Raw genomic sequence first — 18344 nt, 5'->3', positions numbered from 1 at the left:
CCTTCTGCAATAACCTCTTGTGAGGTACCTTGTCAAATGCCTTCTGAAAATCAAGAAAGACCACATCCACCGGCTCTCCTCTATCCACCGCCCTAGACACATCCTCATAGAGCTCCAGTAAATTTGAGTAGTAACAGACTTGTACATGCAGGTTTGCAGAATTGCTTGTACGTTAGGAGGTTAACTAAGTTGTGGCAGTAGGAAATTAAGGTTAGAGTATGTTACGAAGGGCAGGTAGCTTTTTTTAAAATCATTTTTACAGGATAAGGAAGTCTCTGGCTGGTCCAGCATTTATTGCCCGTCTCTAACTGCCCTCCATTTCAGAGGGCATTTGAAAGTCAACCGGTTTGCTGTGAGTCTGGAGTCACAGACCAGGTAAGGACAGTGAGATTTCCTTTCCAAAAGACATTCATGAACAAGATAGGTTTCGGCGACAATGGTTTCATAATCATCATCAGACTTTTAATTCCAGATAGAATCAGAGAATCCTACAGTGTAGAAGGAGGCCATTTGACCCATTGTGTCTGCACTGACCACAATCCCCAACACTCCATGCATTTACCCTACCTAGTCTCCCTGACGCTAAGGGGCAATTTAGCATGGTCAATGCACCTAACCCATACATCTTTGGGAGGAAACCAGATCACCTGGAGGAAACCCATGCAGACACATGGAGAACGTGCAAACTCCACATAGACAGTGACCCAAGCCAACAATCAAACCCAGATCCCTGATGCTGAGAGGCAGCAGGGCTAACCACTGTGCCAGCATACCGTACATTTGAGGTGTAATGTGTAATTTTTCAGTGACTGCTGATGCCTGAAGCAAGATACTTAAAGACAAATAACTAAAAGTACAAGAGATACATAAACTTAAACCAATGCAGCAATTACTAGTGAACATAGAAAATCTACACATAAAGGTGATTGGTATACTAAAGATCAGAAGCAATATATTACAAAATACTATTTTCTATTAATATATTAACATGTTCATCAGAAATAAAAGTCAGAGAAAATACATGATGACAACACCATTCAGAAATTGGTATTCGAACCCACACTAATCTGCTGTGTACTTTGAAGGAAAGTGACTGTTGAAAAGCTAATAGCATTTAAGACGTAGCATTTCTCCAGCACCGATGTATCACAGTGTCGGAGAGAAAGTTTGATGAGGACTTGTCAGTTGAGGTAGTATGGGCGGAGATTAGAAATAGGAGAGGAGAGGTCACCCTGTTGGGAGTCTTTTATAGACCTCCTAAAAGTTCTAGAGAGGTTGAGGAAAGGATTGCGGAGACAATCCTGGTTAGGAGTGAAAGTAATAGGGTAATTGTTATGGGGGACTTTAACTTTACGAATATTGATTGGAGTTGCTATAGTTCTAGCTCGCTAGAGGGGTCAGTGTTTGTACAAAGCGTGCAGGAAGGTTTTTTGTCTCAGTATGTAGACAGGCCAACTAGAGGTGAGGCTATATTGGATTTGGTGCTGGGAAATGAGCCAGACCAGGTGCTAGACTTGGAAGTTGGTGTGCATTTTGGTGATAGTGACCACAATTCGGTTACGTTCACCTTAGTGATGGGAAGAGATAGGCATGAACCTCGGGTCAGCAATTTTAGCTGGGGTAAGGGCGATTATGAGGCTATCAGGAGTGAATTAGGAAGCATGGATTGGATTAGGGGATTACAGGGACTGGGAACGTCTGAAATGTGGAGTTTTTTCAAGGAGCAGCTACTGCGAGTCCTTGATAGGTATGTCCCTGTCAGGCATGGTGGATTTGGTAGATCTAGGGAACCGTGGTGCACTAAAAGAGTTGAGTCGATGGTTAAAAAGAAAAAGGAGGCTTATGTTCGGATGAGATTGGAGGGCTCAGATAGTGCACTAGAAAGCTTTAGATTGGCTAGGAGGGAGTTGAAGAGTGAGTTGAGAAGGGCTAAAAGAGGACATGAGAAGACTTTGGCTGATAGGATTAAGGAGAATCCTAAGGCGTTCTATAGGTATGTCAAGAACAGAAGGTTGGTCAGGGCAAGATTAGGGCCAGTTACAGACAGCAGGGGGAAGTTGTGTGTGGAACCGGAGGAGATTGGAGAAGTATTGAACCAATATTTCTCTTCGGTGTTCACGCAGGGGGACATGAATATAGCTGAGGAGGACATTGGGTTGCAGGGGTGTAAAATAGACAGTATTACGGTTGATAAAGGGGATGTGCTGGAAATTCTTGAGGGGCTGAAAATAGATAAGTCCCCTGGTCCGGATGGGATCTACCCTAGGATTCTCTGGGAGGCTAGAGAGGTGATTGCAGAGCCTCTGGCTCAGATCTTCAGGTCGTCATTGGTCTCTGGTGTAGTCCCAGAGGATTGGAGGATAGCGAATGTTGTCCCATTGTTTAAGAAGGGGAACAGAGACTTTGCCGGGAATTATAGACCGGTGAGTCTTACTTCTGTTGTGGGCAAGGTTTTAGAAAAAATTATTAGGGATAGGATTTATAGTTATTTGGAGTGTAATGAATTGATTAGAAATAGTCAGCATGGTTTTGTAGCGGGTAGGTCGTGCCTTACTAACCTTATTGAGTTTTTTGAGAAGGTGACCAAAGAGGTGGATGGGGGCAAGGCAGTTGACGTGGTATACATGGATTTTAGTAAGGCGTTCGATAAGGTTCACCATGGTAGGCTTCTGCAGAAAATGCAGATGTATGGGATTGTGGGTAATCTAGGAAGTTGGATCAGGAATTGGCTATCAGATAGGAGACAGAGGGTGGTGGTGGATGGTAAATATTCATCATGGAGTACAGTTACGAGTGGTGTGCCTCAGGGATCTGTTTTGGGGCCACTGTTGTTTGTAATTTTTATTAATGATCTGGATGAGGGTATAGTTGGGTGGATTAGTAAATTTGCTGATGACACCAAAATTGGAGGTGTGGTAGATTGTGAGGAAGGGTGTCATAGTCTGCAGGGAGACTTAGATAGGTTGCAGAGCTGGGCCGAGAGGTGGCGGATGGAATTTAATGCGGAGAAGTGTGAGGTAATTCACTTTGGTAGGAGCAACAGATGTGTCGAGTATAGGGCTAACGGGAGGACTTTGAATAGTGTGGATGAACAGAGGGATCTAGGTGTGTGTGTACATAGATCCCTGAAAGTTGGGAATCAAGTAGATAAGGTTGTTAAGAAGGCGTACGGTGTCTTGGCGTTTATTGGTAGGGGGATTGAATTTAGGAGTCGCAGTGTAATGTTGCAACTGTACACTACTCTAGTGCGGCCGCACTTGGAGTACTGTGTGCAGTTCTGGTCCCTGCATTACAAGAAGGATGTGGAGGCGTTGGAGAGGGTGCAGAGGAGGTTTACTAGGATGTTGCCTGGTATGGTGGGGAGGTCCTATGAGGAGAGACTGAGGGATTTAGGGTTGTTTTCGTTGGAAAGAAGGCGGTTAAGAGGGGATCTTATTGAAACATATAAGATGATTAGAGGTTTAGATAGGGTGGATAGTGATAGCCTTTTTCCTCGGATGGAGAAAGCTAGCACGAGGGGGCATGGCTTTAAATTAAGGGGGGGTAGCTACAGGACGGATGTCAGGGGTAGGTTCTTTACCCAGCGGGTGGTGAGGGATTGGAATGCCCTGCCTGCTGCGGTTGTAAATGCGTCTAGTTTGGGGGCGTTTAAGAGATCTCTGGATAGGTTTATGGACGAAAAGGGATTGGTATAGGCTAGTGGGTCATTGTTTTTGTAACTGGTCGGCGCAACATCGTGGGCCGAAGGGCCTGTTCTGCGCTGTAATGTTCTATGTTCTATGTTCTATGATGTTCACAATTAGCTTCCCATGTATCCTCTAATGCTGTTACCAGCGGAAATATGCTGTCCCAGGTTCAAAGAGCATCAGCCCATTGGAAGGAAAGTCATGAGACTGGCCAGTCCAGCAGAAAGAATCCCTCAGACCCTCCCACTTCACTAATTATCAGAATCAACATGGTTTGTTCTTTGTTTGTTTGGTACAGTCCTGGATATGATTAACAGCAGCAATAACAGCAGATATTTGATTGAATTCAAATTTCACCATCTGCTATGGTGGGATTCAAACCCAGATTCCTAGCGCATTACCCTGGGTTTCTGGATTGCTAGTCCGGTGACAATATCACAACACCACTGCCTCCCTCATTGAGTGAGTGGAAAAACTATGGCAGGAGTTCAATGTTGGGAAGTGAGAGCCAAGAAAGAAAAATCTAATTATTTTCTTAGTTATTAGGAGGTGTGGAGGGAACGAGATTTGGATGTTCTGTACATAAATTGCTGAAAGTTAGTGCATAGATGAAAAAACAATCCAAAAAGTATTGACATTTATCCAGTGGGGGCTGTAATTCACAAGGGAAGAATTGGTGTTTTGGTTTCACCAGGTCTTTCGGACCCTACCTGGAATACTGCATTCAGTTCTAGGCACCAGTCTAGCATTCATAAATTTGCCTTATGTAGGGAAGAGTGCAGATTCAGCAGCATGATACTGGGGCTAAAGGATTACCTTACGAACACTGGTTTATATTTCCTTCAGACGGTTGAATTGTAATCTAATTGAGGCATTAATTATCCAATCCTGGATATATTTTTCCACAGAACAAGGTGCGAGAACTGGAACATTCTTCCTCAAATGTACATAAATTTTAAAACAATTAAATTTTCGGAAATAGAAGTGGTACATTTTTAATTAAGAGTATTAAGCAATGGAGGATTCGTGACACAGTGGGTGGTGTCTCTGACTCTGAACCAGAAGCTCCAGGTACAAGGCCCGATCCATGGCCAAGGAAGATGTGTTCATAATACAGCCAATAGGTTATCAACTTGTAAAACCTCCCAACAAACACATTAAGAATCAGGTCAGCCATAGGTCACCCGTCCCCCATATGATGGAAAGAAATGGAGCCTCTACCATCACCTTCACTCGAGGCTTCAACAGGTATGTCAATGTGTATGTTACCGCAGCAACTCAGACTTCCTGGGGTGGGGGGTTGGGGGTTGGGGGGGCGGTAGGGTTGGCCGGACACTAGTGCAGGTCAGGTTAGTGTTCTCAGCACAGCGTTTGATCCCCATTCTGGCCAGGATGGATTCAAGACCTGCCTCTTTCCCCATCCTCAGTGGAGATCGAGGCACTGTGGTTGAGAGCTCCTTGGACAGATAACAGAAGGTAATTGGAGTTGAGATACATTGCGGCAATGATCTAATTGAGGCATAAAAAGGCCCAAGAGCCTGAAAGATTTGCTCAAATTCTTATGTACAGCAAGCACTGTAAAATTAGAATCTCTGTATGGTGCATGCATTTGACTAGGGGATCAGGGGATTCAAAGTTTTTTTTCCAAAAATATACTTTATTCATAAAAATCTCAAATAAACCATTGCAAATCTAAATGTCTTTGAATTGCAAACAGTGCAGAATTAAAACTTTTTACAGTTCTATACAAATTACAGTCGTAACATTTCAAACCTTAAAACTACATACATGCCTCAAAAATTACTGTGTGCCGTTATTTCTCAGATTGGCACACAGTTACGCAGGTTGAGGGTGTTCTGCAGTTCCCGGGCCCTCAGTCTGCCTCCATTAAGATCAGCACATTACCAAGGACAGTACACGTATCAACATTCATTAAGACAGAACATTTCTTCCAAACAGTGCCTATGATACTGAAGCTGCCATTATCATAGAAATTTGCAGGAAATTAAGAGTCACTCCCACTTCCTTTAATCGGTTACAAGTTGAAATAAAGCTTGAAAAACACACTTTGAAATTCATATTTTTATTGAAGTACGAGATGGCTGTATGGCATGGTTACCAGTTATGCAAATTTGCAACTTGTTCACAGCAACTGCCATCACAAGAGCACTTGGCTTGACACCCACAGAAATAAACAATGTGTGTCAGCTCAAAGTCAAAGCATATTTGCACATCAAACGGCATGTCTGCTTAACAGTTATACAAATGGATTAGTAGTTAAATGATGACACATACTTTCCACAGTGAAGTGAGAAGCCATTTCCTCCAGTCGTGAGATTTGCTAAAAATAACTGATTTTACTTTAACCTTTACCAATAGTTTGTTTTGAATTTTCCAAGCACTTCTTTTCCTTCTCCGTATAATTCTCAATTCCTACTCCCAATTTTTAGTCAAGATTCTGGTGGAACTGATCCCAACAGATCACGAGGGGAATGAGAACACTGCAGCTGACTCGGTGTTGATTCAAACTTCCCTCAAAGAGGCACACGCCCTTAAGATCTAAACCGACACTGAGAAATCAACTTCAGACAAATTACAGGGAAAATCAAAGCTGCAAATTAAATGGTAACAAAAGAGACTTTGAGCGACAACTGAGCTGGTTTCTAAGATTACAGTTTCACGAGTGTAACAACAAATGTCTACAGAGGAAACATGAAATAATTTCAGAAAAAGAAAAACACTTGATGACACAGATCACAAATAGGAAAGTGAAGAATAAGGAGATCAAGTCACACGAAAAGCAACTTGATAAACAGCTCCAAAACTGCTGGTACTAACATTCTGCAAACAATTAGGCAGCACAGTGGTCAGCACTGATGCCCCACGGAAACAGGCACTCAGGTTCAATTCCGGCCTTGGGTCATTGTGTGGAGTTTGCATATTCTCCCTGCGTCTGTGCTTCCTCTGGGTGCTCCGGTTTACTTCCACAGTCCAAAGATGTGCAGGTTAGGTTGATTGGCCGTGCCAAAATTGATCCTAGTGTCGGGGATTAGCAGTGTAAATATGTGAGGTTACAGGAATCGGGCCTGGGTGGGATTGTGGTCGGTGCAGACTCGATGGGCTGAATGGCCTCCTTATGCACTTTGGGATTCTATGATTCTAATAAATATCAAAAACAGTGCTCATTAAATTGCAGAGAGCCCTGCCGTTAGCCAGTCTTCAAAACCCCTATATAAGCTTACCGCAAGTGCACAACAGGAAAGGGCAAAGGAAGAATGTATCACAAAGTCAGGTTCTATTTTTCGACAAGATAAATCAGTACTTTTGTTCATTACAACCATGTTGTCAATTATTAAATGCTGCACATATCCCATCTGACCAGCTTCATGGCATGGCGTACAACCTGGGGGGGACTCAAATTCTGTATTTTGTTGGCCATAAATACTTAGACCGTTTCCTTAAACAGTCTATAAAGCAAAATCTGCATTTTGACTCAATAACCAGCTTCACACACATGCACTTGATCCTTCCTACCACCCAGCAACTGTGTATCATTTGTGGGAGCACATTTAGTCCTTCCTTCATATTGCCCCCTAGTGTCCAAGAAAGTGTAAATTAGAGGGATTAGCGAGATAAACGTATGGGGTTAAGGAGATAGTGAAGGGGTTCGACCTGGGTAAGATGTTCGGAGAGTTGTGCAGATTTCTTGGGCCGAATGGCCTCCTTCTGCACTAAAGTGAACGTATCTCATCTGGACCTGGGGACTTATCCACTTTTAAATCCACTAAAACTGCTGACACCTCCTCCATCTCAGTGTTAATCTGTTCAATTATATCACAGTTCCTTCTCTGATGGCTATACCAATATCATCCTTCCCCATAATGAACACAGATGCAAAATACTCATTTAAAATCTCGTCTAAATCTCTTGGGTCCACACACACGTTGCCACTTTGATTCCTGGGCCCGACTCTTTCCCTGGTTACTCTCTTGCTCTTTCTATATTTATAAAACACCTTGGGATTTTCTTTTATTTTGCCAGCCAGTGTTTTTTCTTGCCCCATCTTTGCTTTTATAATTTACTTCTTAAGTACACCCCCTTGCGCTTTCTATCCTTCTCCAAGGCATCCACTGTTTTGAGCCCTCTGTATTTGCCAAAAGCCTTCCTTCCTTTCCTTATCCAATGGTGTATATCCGTTATAATCAAGGGCTCTCTGATCATTGGTCCTATCCTTTACCTTTACGGGGACGTGTTGGCCCTCCTCTGTCTTTTCTTTTTCAAAGACTCCCACTGCTTTGATGCCTGTCTTATCCTATTAAAATCAACCTTCTCCCAATTCATGACCTCTGTTTCTGGTCCACCTTTGTCCTTTTCCATAACTACCTTAAATCTTACTGAGTTACTGTCACCGAAATGCTCCCCCATTGACACATATAACACCTGCCTTGCTTCATTCCTTAAAATTAGATCCAGAATCACCTCCACTGGCTGGTTTTAAAAGTTCTCCCGGAAGCATTTTAAGAATTTGCCCCGCTCTAAGCTATTCACACTGTTCCTTTTGCAATTAATATTGGTAAGTTGAAACCCTCCTATAATGACCCTTTTGAGATTTGTCGGGATATTTGTACATGAATGAGAGGGGTGTGGAGGGATATGGTCCAGGTGCAGATCAGTGAGACTAAGCAGAAAAATGGTTTGACACAGCCAAGAAGGGCCAAAAAGCCTGTTTCTGTGCTATAATTTTCTATGGTTCTATCTGCTCTTCTGTCTGTCCCTGACTTTTTGGGGGCCGACAGCACTCTCTCAGCAACACGATTGCCCCTTTTCGTTCTTACATTCCACACGTGCTCTCAATTCAGGAGCCTAAGGTATCATTCCTCCCCACTGCACTAATTGTTTCCTTCATCAATAATGCAAAACCACCTCCTCTTCTTCACCTGTCTCACCTGAAGATTCTATACTCCAGAATATTCAACTGCCAGTCCTGCTCTTCTCTGAACCATGTCTATGTGATAGCAATAATCTTAAACAACCATGTGTTAATCAATGCCCTCAATTCATCTGCCTTACCCATGATGCTCCTTGCATTGAAATACACGACACAGAATCCTTTAGTACAGAAGAGGCTCTTCGGCCCACTGAGTCTGCACCGAGGCATGAAAGGCGCTGATCTGCCCACCTAATCTCATTTGGCAGCACTTGGTCCATAGCCCTGAATGTTATGATGTGCTAAGTACTCATCCAAGTACTTTTTAAAGTATGTAAGGCATCCTGCCTCCACCAACCCCCCAGGCAGCACATTCCAGACTGTCACTACCCTCTGAGTAAAAAGATTTTTCCTAACATCCCCGCTAAAACTCCCACCCCTCACTTTGAACCTGTGTTCCCTCATAACTGACCCTTCAACTAAGGGGAACAGCTGCTCCCGATCATGCCCCTCAGCACCTTGAGCACCTGAATCAGGTCACCCCTCAGTCTTCTCTGCTCCAACAAAAACAAAGTAGGAAGTCTGACAACACCAACCCAAGCCTACCCCATCTCTCTTCATTATTTAAACGCTCCATCCCAAGCGGTATCCTGGTGAATCTCCTCTGCATCCCCTCCAGCGCGTTCGCCTCCTTCCTAAAATGTGATGCCCAGGACTGCACACAGTGCTCCAGCTGTGACCTCACCAAAGTTCTATACAACTCCATCATGACCTCTCTGCTTTGGTAACCTACTCCGATTAATAAAGGCGAGTGTGCCATATGCCTTTTTTGCCTTCAGAGATTTACGGCCAAACACGCCACGGTCCCTTTGTTCTTCCGAATATCCCAGTGTCAAACCTTTCACAGAATACTTCTTTGTCAAGTTACTCCTTCCAAAGTGCATCACCTCACACTTTTCAGGGTTAAGTTCCATCTGCCACTTATCTGCCCATTTGACCATCTCATCTATGTCTTCCTGTAACCCAAGACACAGCCTCACTGTTAACCACCCGGCCAATCTTTGTGGCATCGGCAAACTTACTAATCCTACCCCCCACATAGTCATCGATGTTATTTATGTAAATGATGAACAATAGGGGGCTCAGCACAGGTCCGTGTGGTACGCCACTGGTCAATGTCCTCCAGTCGCTAAAGCAATGGCCTGTCACCACCCTCTGTCTCCTACTGCTGAGCCAATTATGAATCCACCTCATCAGATCACCCTGTATCCCATGTGCATTTGCCTTCTTAATAAGTCTCCCAGGTGGACTTTGTCAAAGGCTTTGCTGCAATCCATGTAAACTACATTAACTGCACTCCCCTCATCCACACACTTGGTTACGTGCATAAAGAATTCAATCAAATTTGTTAGACATGACCTCCCTTTGACCAAACCATGCTGACTATCCCTGATCAAACAATGCCGCTCCAAATGGAGATAGCGATTCTCTCCTTTACAATCTTCTCCAGCAATTTCCCAACCACAGGAGTGAGACTCACTGGTCTGTAATTCCCTGGCTTGTCTCTACAATCTCTCTTAAATAGTGGGACCACTTTGGCTGTTCTCCAGTCCTCTGGCACCTCTTCGATGATCAAGGAGGAATTAAAAATTTGTGTCAGAGTCCCTGCAATTTCCTCCCTCGCCTCCCACAACAGCCTGGGACACAATTCATCCGGACCTCGAGATTCGTCCACTTTTAAGCTTGCCAATACCTCCAATACCTTGTCACTCCCTTTGATAATTTTCTCTAGAGCCTCACAATCTCTCTCCTCAAGTTCCATGGCTGCTTCCTCATTCCCATTGGTAAAGACAAATGTGAAATATCATCTGGCCTTGCTATATTCATTTGTGCCTTAACATGTCTTTCTCATAGAATCATAGAACCCTACAGTGCAGAAAGAGGCCCATTCGACCCATTGAGTCTGCACCGAACACAATCCCACCCAGGCCCTACCCCCATAACCCTACATATTATACCCACTTATCCCTCTAACCTACACATCTCAGGACACTAAGGGGCAATTTCTTAGCATGGCCCAATCAACCTAACCCGCACGTCTTTGGACTGTGGGAGGAAACAGGAGTACCCGGAGGAAACCCACACAGACACAGGGAGAATGTGTAAACTCCACACAGACACTGACCCGAACCGGGAATCGAACCCAGGTTCCTGGAGCTGTGAAGCAGCAGTGCTAACCACTGTGCTACCGTGCCGCCCACTATCTGCACTCCACCTTCCAGGGTAACTCAGTTTCTCTTCTATATTTGGATTTGAGTTCTCCTGACTGCCTCTCCCTATCCCTTCAGTCAAAATGCATCACTCACACTTCTCTAGATTAAAATTTCATCTGCCAACTGTCTGCCTATTCTCCCAGCTTATCTATGTCCTGCGACAATTTGCATCATCATCAGTGGTTACCACTTCTTCAAGTTTGGTATCAGTATCAAATTTTGAAATTTGCTTTCGTATTCCAATATCCAAGTCAAAAAAGTGATCCTGGCACTGAACCTCGGAAAACATCACGAACGACCACCTTGGAGTCCAAAAAAGAACCATCTGCAATGACCCACTGCTTTCTCTCTTTGAACAAATTTTTTGAAAATTGCACAATGGCCCTCCATTAACTAGCCTTTTGTGTGGTAGTAAACACTTCCTTAAAATCCATGCAGATAAAATTCACCGCATTCCTTTCATCAACTTTCTCTTTGTCAAAAAATTTAATTAGATAAGTACAACCTGGCTTTTACAAATCTATGTTGGCTCCTTAACTAACTCAAGCCTCACCAAGTACTTGTGGATGTTTCTCCCATTAAAGATTCCAAAACCTTACTACTGATGGTCTGAAAATCCCAGGCTGCTCTGGTATCACACTCCCAGGCCATTCCTTTATCACTCGGTCCAGTTTTGCTGTGCTCTCTCCAAGGCCACTAATTTATCAGCTTCTCCTAGGCTGCTCCTTTATCACCCTGACCCAGGTCACATCTTCATCACACTCTCCTAGGCCACTCTGTTATCACATTTTCCAGTCTCATTGCCTTCCAATTCCTTGAAATCAATTTTATCAGTCCCAATTTAATTTAAGACTTGTCAATCATTCCAGAAAAGCAGGCTTGGTTTTCTATTTAGTTTAAATTTCACTATCTGCATTATGGGATTTGAACCCCAGTGTCCACAGCTTGCCCTGGGTCTCTGGATTACTAAACTCGTGAAAATACCACTACACCACCACCCCCCGCAACTTAAAATATTTTAGATTTGCAAAATCAATACAAAATAATTTTTATACTGTACTAGCACTATGGCTGGAAGATCCCTGGAAGACACTTAATTCTAGAATAAAGAACATTACACCACAGCACTCAAGGTTGTGCCAAGCTATGCCCAATCCCAAGATCAACCTATCCCACTCCCTATCATTCTGGTGTGCTCCATGTGCTTATCCAATAACCGCTTGAAAGTTCCTAAAGTATCCGACTCAACTATCACAGCAGGCAGTGCATCCCACACCCCAACCACTCGCTGAGTGAAGAATCTACCTCGGTCATCCCTCCTATATCTCCCACCATGAACCTTATAGTTATGCCCCCTAGTAACAGCTACATCTACCCAAGGAAATAGTCTCTGCACGTCCACTCTATCAATCCCTCTCATCATCTTATAAACCTCTATTAAGTCACCTCTCATCTTCCTCCGCTCCAAAGAGAAATACCCCAGCTCCATCAACCTTTCCTCATAAGACCTACCCTCCAAACCAGGCAGCGTCCAGGTAAATCTCCTCTGCACTCTCTCCAATGCTTCCACATCCTTTTTATAATGAGGTGACCAGAACTGAACACAATATTCCAAATGTGGTCTCACCAATGACCGGTACCGTTGCAGCATAACCCCACGGCTTTTAAACTCAAATCCCCTGTTAATAAACGCTAACACGCTATAAGCCTTCTTCACAGCTCTATCCACTTGAGTGGCAACCTTCAGAGATCTGTGGATATGAACCCCAAGATCTCTGTTCCTCCACATTCAAGTTTGTCCTACCAACATGGATCACCTCGCACTTATCAGGATTAAAGTCCATCTGCCATTTTTCATCTGCATCCTATCAATGTCTCTTTGCAGCCTACGAGAGCCCTCCACCTCATCCACTACTCCACCAATCTTGGTGTCATCAGCAAACTTACTAACCCACCCTTCAGCCCCCTCTTCCAAGTCATTGATAAATATCACAAAAAGCAGAGGACTGATCCATGTGGTATACCTCTGGTAACTGTCTGAAAATTTTTCCTCCACCACCACCTTCTATGATACAGCCAGTTACTTATCCAATAGACCAAATTTCCTTCTATCCCACACCTCATCTTCTTCATCAGCCTACCATGGGGAACCTTATCAAACGCCTTACTAAAATCCACGTATACGACATCAACTGCTCTACCTTTGTCCACGCACTTAGTTACCTCCTCAAAGAATTCAATCAAATTTGTGTGGCAGGACTTACCCCTCACGAAACCGTGCTGAGTATCCCAGATTAAGCTGCATCTTTCCAAATGGTCATCAATCCTATCTCTCAGGACCCTTTCCATTAACTTACCGACCACTGAAGAAAGATGAACTGGCCTATAATTACCAGGGTCATTGCTATTTCCTTTCTTGAAGAGAGGAACAACATTCGCCACTCTTCAGTCCTCTGGCACTATCCCCATTAGAAGTCTGACAACACCAGGTTTAAATCCAATCAATTTAAGTCCAACCAACAGAGCATGTAACAGCACAGACAGTTTACAGATTACTGATTAGAATCAATAATCTGTAAACTGATATGCTCTGTCTGAGGCCTGAACTCTCCATTCACCTGACGAAGGGGCAAACCCCGAAAGCTTGTGAGTTTACTATCAAATAAATTGGTTGGACTTAAACCTGGTGTTATCAGACTTCTTACTGTGTTTACCCCAGTCCAACGCCAGCACCTCCACATCATGACTATCCACGTGGCCAGTGAGGACTCAAAGATCAAAGCTAAAGGCTCCGCAATCTCATCCCTTGCCTCCCAAAAGTATCCTAGGATGTATCCCATCAGGCCCAGGGGACTTGTCCACCTTCAGGTTTTTCAAAATTACTAAAACTTTTTCCTCAGAACACCTACCTCCTCCATCCTATCAGCCAGTATCATGCACTCATCCTCAAAAACATGGCCCTTCTCCTCAGTGAACACTGAAGAAAAGTATTCATTCAACGCCTCACCTATCTCTTCTGACTCCATGCACAAGTTCCCACTACTATCCTTGACTGGCCCTAACCTCACCCTGGTCATTCTTTTATTTCTCACATAAGAGTAAAAAGCCTTGGGGTTTTCCTTTATCCGACCCGCCAAGGACTTCTCATGCCCTCTCCTAGCTCTCCTAAGTTCTTTCTTTAACTCATCCCTAGCTACCTTGTAACACTCAAGCAACCCAACTGAACCTTGTTTTTTCATCTTTACATACGCTTCCTTTTCCCTCTTGACAAGACATTCAACCTCCTTTGTGAACCATGGTTCCTTCACTCGGCCATTTCCTCCCTGCCTGCCAGGGAGGTACCTCTCAAGGTCACGCACTATTTGTTCCTTGAAAAAGCTCCATTTTTCGTTTGTACCCATAACTGACAGTTTCTGCTCCCATTTTATGCTCCCTAATTCTTGCCTAATTGCATCATAATTACCCCTGCCCCAATTATAAACCTTGCCCTGCCATGTGACCCTATCCCTCTCCATTTGGTGGATGGGGGTAAGGCAGTTGACGTGGTATATATGGACTTTAGTAAGGCGTTTGAAAAGGTTCACCATGGAAGGCTTCTGCAGAAAATGCAGATGTATGGGATTGAGGGTGATTTAGGTAATTGGATCAGGAATTGGCCAGCAGATAGGAGACAGAGGGTGGTGGTTGATGGTAAGTATTCGTCATGGAGTTCAGTTACAACTGGTGTACCTCAGGGATCTGTTTTGGGGCCACTGCTGTTTGTAATTTTTATAAATGATCTGGATGAGGGTATAGTTGGGTAGATTAGTAAATTTGCTGACGACACCAAAGTTGGAGGTGTGGTAGATAGTGAGGAAGGGTGTCATAGTTTACAGAGAGACTTGGACAAGTTGCAGAGCTGGGCCAAGAGGTGGCAGATGGAGTTTAATGCGGAAAAGTGTGAGGTAATTCACATTGGCAGGAATAACAGATGTGTAGAGTATAGGGCTAATGGTAGGACTCTGAATAGTGTGGATGAACAGAGGGATCTAGGTGTATGTGTACATAGATCCCTGAAAGTTGGGAATCAAGTAGATAAGGTTGTTAGGAAGGCATACGGTGTCTTGGCGTTTATTGGTAGGGGGAATGAATTTAAGAGCCGCAGCGTCATGTTGCAACTGTACACAACTCTGGTGCGGCTGTACTTGGAGTATTGTGTGCAGTTTTGGTCCCCACATTATAGGAAGGATGTGGAGGCTTTGGAGGGGGTGCAGAGGAGGTTTACCAGGATGTTGCCTGGTATGGAGGGGAGGTCCTATGAGGAGAGACTGAGGGATTTGAGGTTGTTTTTGTTAGAAAGAAGGCGGCTAAGAGGGGATCTTATTGAAACATATAAGATGATTAGAGGTTTAGATAGGGTGGACAGTGATAGCCTTTTTCCTCGGATGGAGAAAGCTAGCACGAGGGGGCATAGCTTTAAATTAAGGGGTGGTAGTTATAGGACGGATGTCAGGGGTAGGTTCTTTACCCAGAGGGTGGTGAGGGATTGGAATACCCTGCCTGCTGCAGTTGTAAATGCGCCTAGTTTGGGGGCGTTTAAGAGATCCGTGGATAGTTTATGGACGGAAAGGGATTGGTTTAGGTTAGAGGGTCATTGCTTTTTAATTGGTCGGCGCAACATCGTGGGCCAAAGGGCCTGTTCTGCGCTGTAATGTTCTATGTTCTATTGCAATAATGAAGGACACTGGATTGTGGTCACTATCTCCAAAGTGCTCTCCCACAAACAAAGCTAACACTTGGCCAGGTTCATTACCCAGTACCAAGTCCAATGTGACCCCACCTCTTGTCAGCTTATCCACATATTGTGTCAGGAAACTCTCCTGCACACACTGTACAAAAAGTATTCTAATGTAAAACTTCATATTAATATCTAAAAATAAAGTGTTACCAGAGTTTTTTCGTTTTCTCCTTCTGCTCCGACAATTTCCACATTGCACAGCGGCCCTCTTGCTTCATCCTGATGGTGTTTTCCCAGCCTATGGCCCTGAATACCTATTAACAGAAAAGAAGCTGTCACGAAAATAAAACCAACCATGACATTAACAATGCCCACCACCAGCAGGTGGAAATTTATCACTTCTGAACCATAAATTTATCAGAGAAAGCAGTTAACTGACAGCAAATTCACACTTACTGTGGAGACTCTACAAGCCAATTAAAAAGGGAAAAAATTACAAATGTTGGAAATCAAATCAAGCCAGATGCTGTACACATATATTGGGCTTGTCCATCTGTAAAGAGAGATGGATTTTAAGCTTAGATATAGGTCTCTCGTTAGCACTGGGAACTAGAAAAGAAGCAATCCCTTTTATTGGGTTATAACGGTGTTAAACTATCTCATCTCTTTTCAGATGACAGAACTGTTGTGCATTTCCAGCACTTCATATTGTGGATTCAGCAGTAAAACAGGATCTTTCTGATATCCTCCTAGCCAATCCATTAAAATGACCAGAAAATGACCAAAAATTATGCTAATACAGAAGACCAAAATTTTAGGACTTTTACTAGAACAAAATCCACAGTCCTCAAATAATTTAAATTAATAAACTGCAGCATTCCTCTAACTGTCACGTCAAATCGATCCAACGTCAATTGAACGATGAAATTAGACACATACTTTTCTTGACAATAGGTTTATTTACAGAATACATCATACAGGTCTGCTTCTGACCTACTGTTCTCAGGTCACAAGTACTCAGCATTTAATTAAAGATGCCCTTCATCTGTGCATCTTTACAATATAATTAATATACCATTAGCAAGTCAATCTTGACAGATGTATTATACCATTTGTTTTCTTCACTCATAATGGACCAACCAGTTATTGGACTACATGCAGAATTCTCTTCTACTAAAATTAGAAGAGGCTATTTGGAGTCAAAACATCTGAACTCCTCAATGTAACATCAAATATTTGCTTCAGCTTTTATAGTTGATCTTCCCAAATCTCTCCCCATCAATCATAGCTTTTTTGTTTTGCCAATTGTCCATATTCATGTTCAAATGCAACAAGATATGGACAATGACAGGTGGCAAGTAACATTCTTGCCACACAAATGCCAGACAATGACCATCACCAATAACAGACACTCTAACTACCACCACTTGGCATTCAACCATAGAATCCCTAAGTGCAGAAGAGGCCATTCAGCCCATGAAGTCTGCACTGACTCTCTGACAGATTACCTTACCCAGACCCTCTTCCCCGCCCTATCCCCATAACCCCATGCATTTACCAAGGTCGATCCATTTAACCTACACATCTTTGGATACTAAGCAGCAATTTAGTATGTCCAATTCACCTAACCTGCACATCTTTGGAACATGGGAGGAAGCCACACTGTGACTTTGGAAGTAGGCCCAGCTCCAGGTGAGTGACCAGACAATTTAGCAAAACTCTTGCGGGGATTTTCCTGTGATGGAGAGCAGCGAGATTCCTCGGTGGTTGTCGCATACTTGCCGATTGCCCTTCCTCTTGTACACGTGTACAATGGAAGCATCTTTAAGTTCCTGAGGAATGGATCCTTGCTTCCAAAAGGACTGGAACAACTCGGTGAGCTTCTCGATAAGTGCAGGACCAGCAGCTTCATAGATCTCTGCGGGTATGGCATCTGCCCCTGGGTAGCTGGCTGACAGCTTTTGTGACTTCGGCTACTATCGGTGGGTCATCCAAGGCGCTGTTGATATCAACCTGGGGAATCCTGTCTATTGCCACATCGTTAATAGATGACGGTCGGTTGAGGATGGCTTCAAAGCGTTCAGCCTATCTCTGCAGGATCTGAGCCTGTACCATCTGTACTCAGGAGGATGGAGGTCCGGAGAGATTGAGGTCCATAGAGTGTGTTCAGGGCTTCATAGAATCGTTTCAAGTCATTTCTGTCAGTGTATCCCTGTATTTCATCGGCCTTGGCGCTCAGCCAGGCATCCTGCATTTTATGCAGTTTATTCTGGACTGTCCTTTGTATACTCTTTGTAGTATATATAAATGACTTGGAAGAGAGCGTAGGTGGTTTGATCAGCAAGTTTGCTGATGACACCAAGATGGCAGGGTTGGCAGGTACTGAACTGGATTGTCAGGTGATACAACAGGATATAGATAGGTTGGTGCATTGGGCAGATAGGTGGCAGATGGAATTTAATCCTGACAAATGCAAGGTGATGCATTTTGGAAGGAATAATGCAGAGAGGAGCTATGTGATAAAAGGTAGACAGATTAGGAGTATAGACATACAGAGGGACCTGGGAGTGCAGGTTCACAAATCCATGGAGGTTGCGTCACAAGTGGAGAAGGTTGTTAGGAAGGCTTATGGAATGTTAGCCTTTACAGGAAGGGGTATAGAGTATAAAAGCCGCCGTCTAATGCTTCAGTTGTATAGAACGTTGGTTAGACCTCATTTGGAGTACTGCGTCCAGTTCTGG

At 43.7% G+C, this 18344-nt stretch overlaps 1 protein-coding gene across 5 annotated transcripts in view; it reads right to left on the bottom strand.

Annotated features, from left to right (window-relative positions):
- The window catches only part of osbpl8 (oxysterol binding protein-like 8), a 333976-nt gene that overhangs the window by 255832 nt on the left and 59800 nt on the right, over positions 1–18344 (bottom strand). For all 5 annotated transcript variants that reach the window (XM_080191450.1, XM_080191448.1, XM_080191451.1 and 2 more), the window contains exon 3: positions 15814–15917. In XM_080191450.1, the coding sequence (XP_080047576.1) occupies positions 15814–15917 (104 nt within the window). The remainder of the gene's footprint in view (positions 1–15813; positions 15918–18344) is intronic.

Source organism: Carcharhinus amblyrhynchos, chromosome 6, assembly GCF_965287045.1.
Source record: "Carcharhinus amblyrhynchos chromosome 6, sCarAmb.v2.hapA, whole genome shotgun sequence".
Taxonomy (NCBI): Eukaryota; Metazoa; Chordata; class Chondrichthyes; order Carcharhiniformes; family Carcharhinidae; genus Carcharhinus; species Carcharhinus amblyrhynchos.
This window is presented reverse-complemented; position numbering and strand designations above follow the sequence as displayed.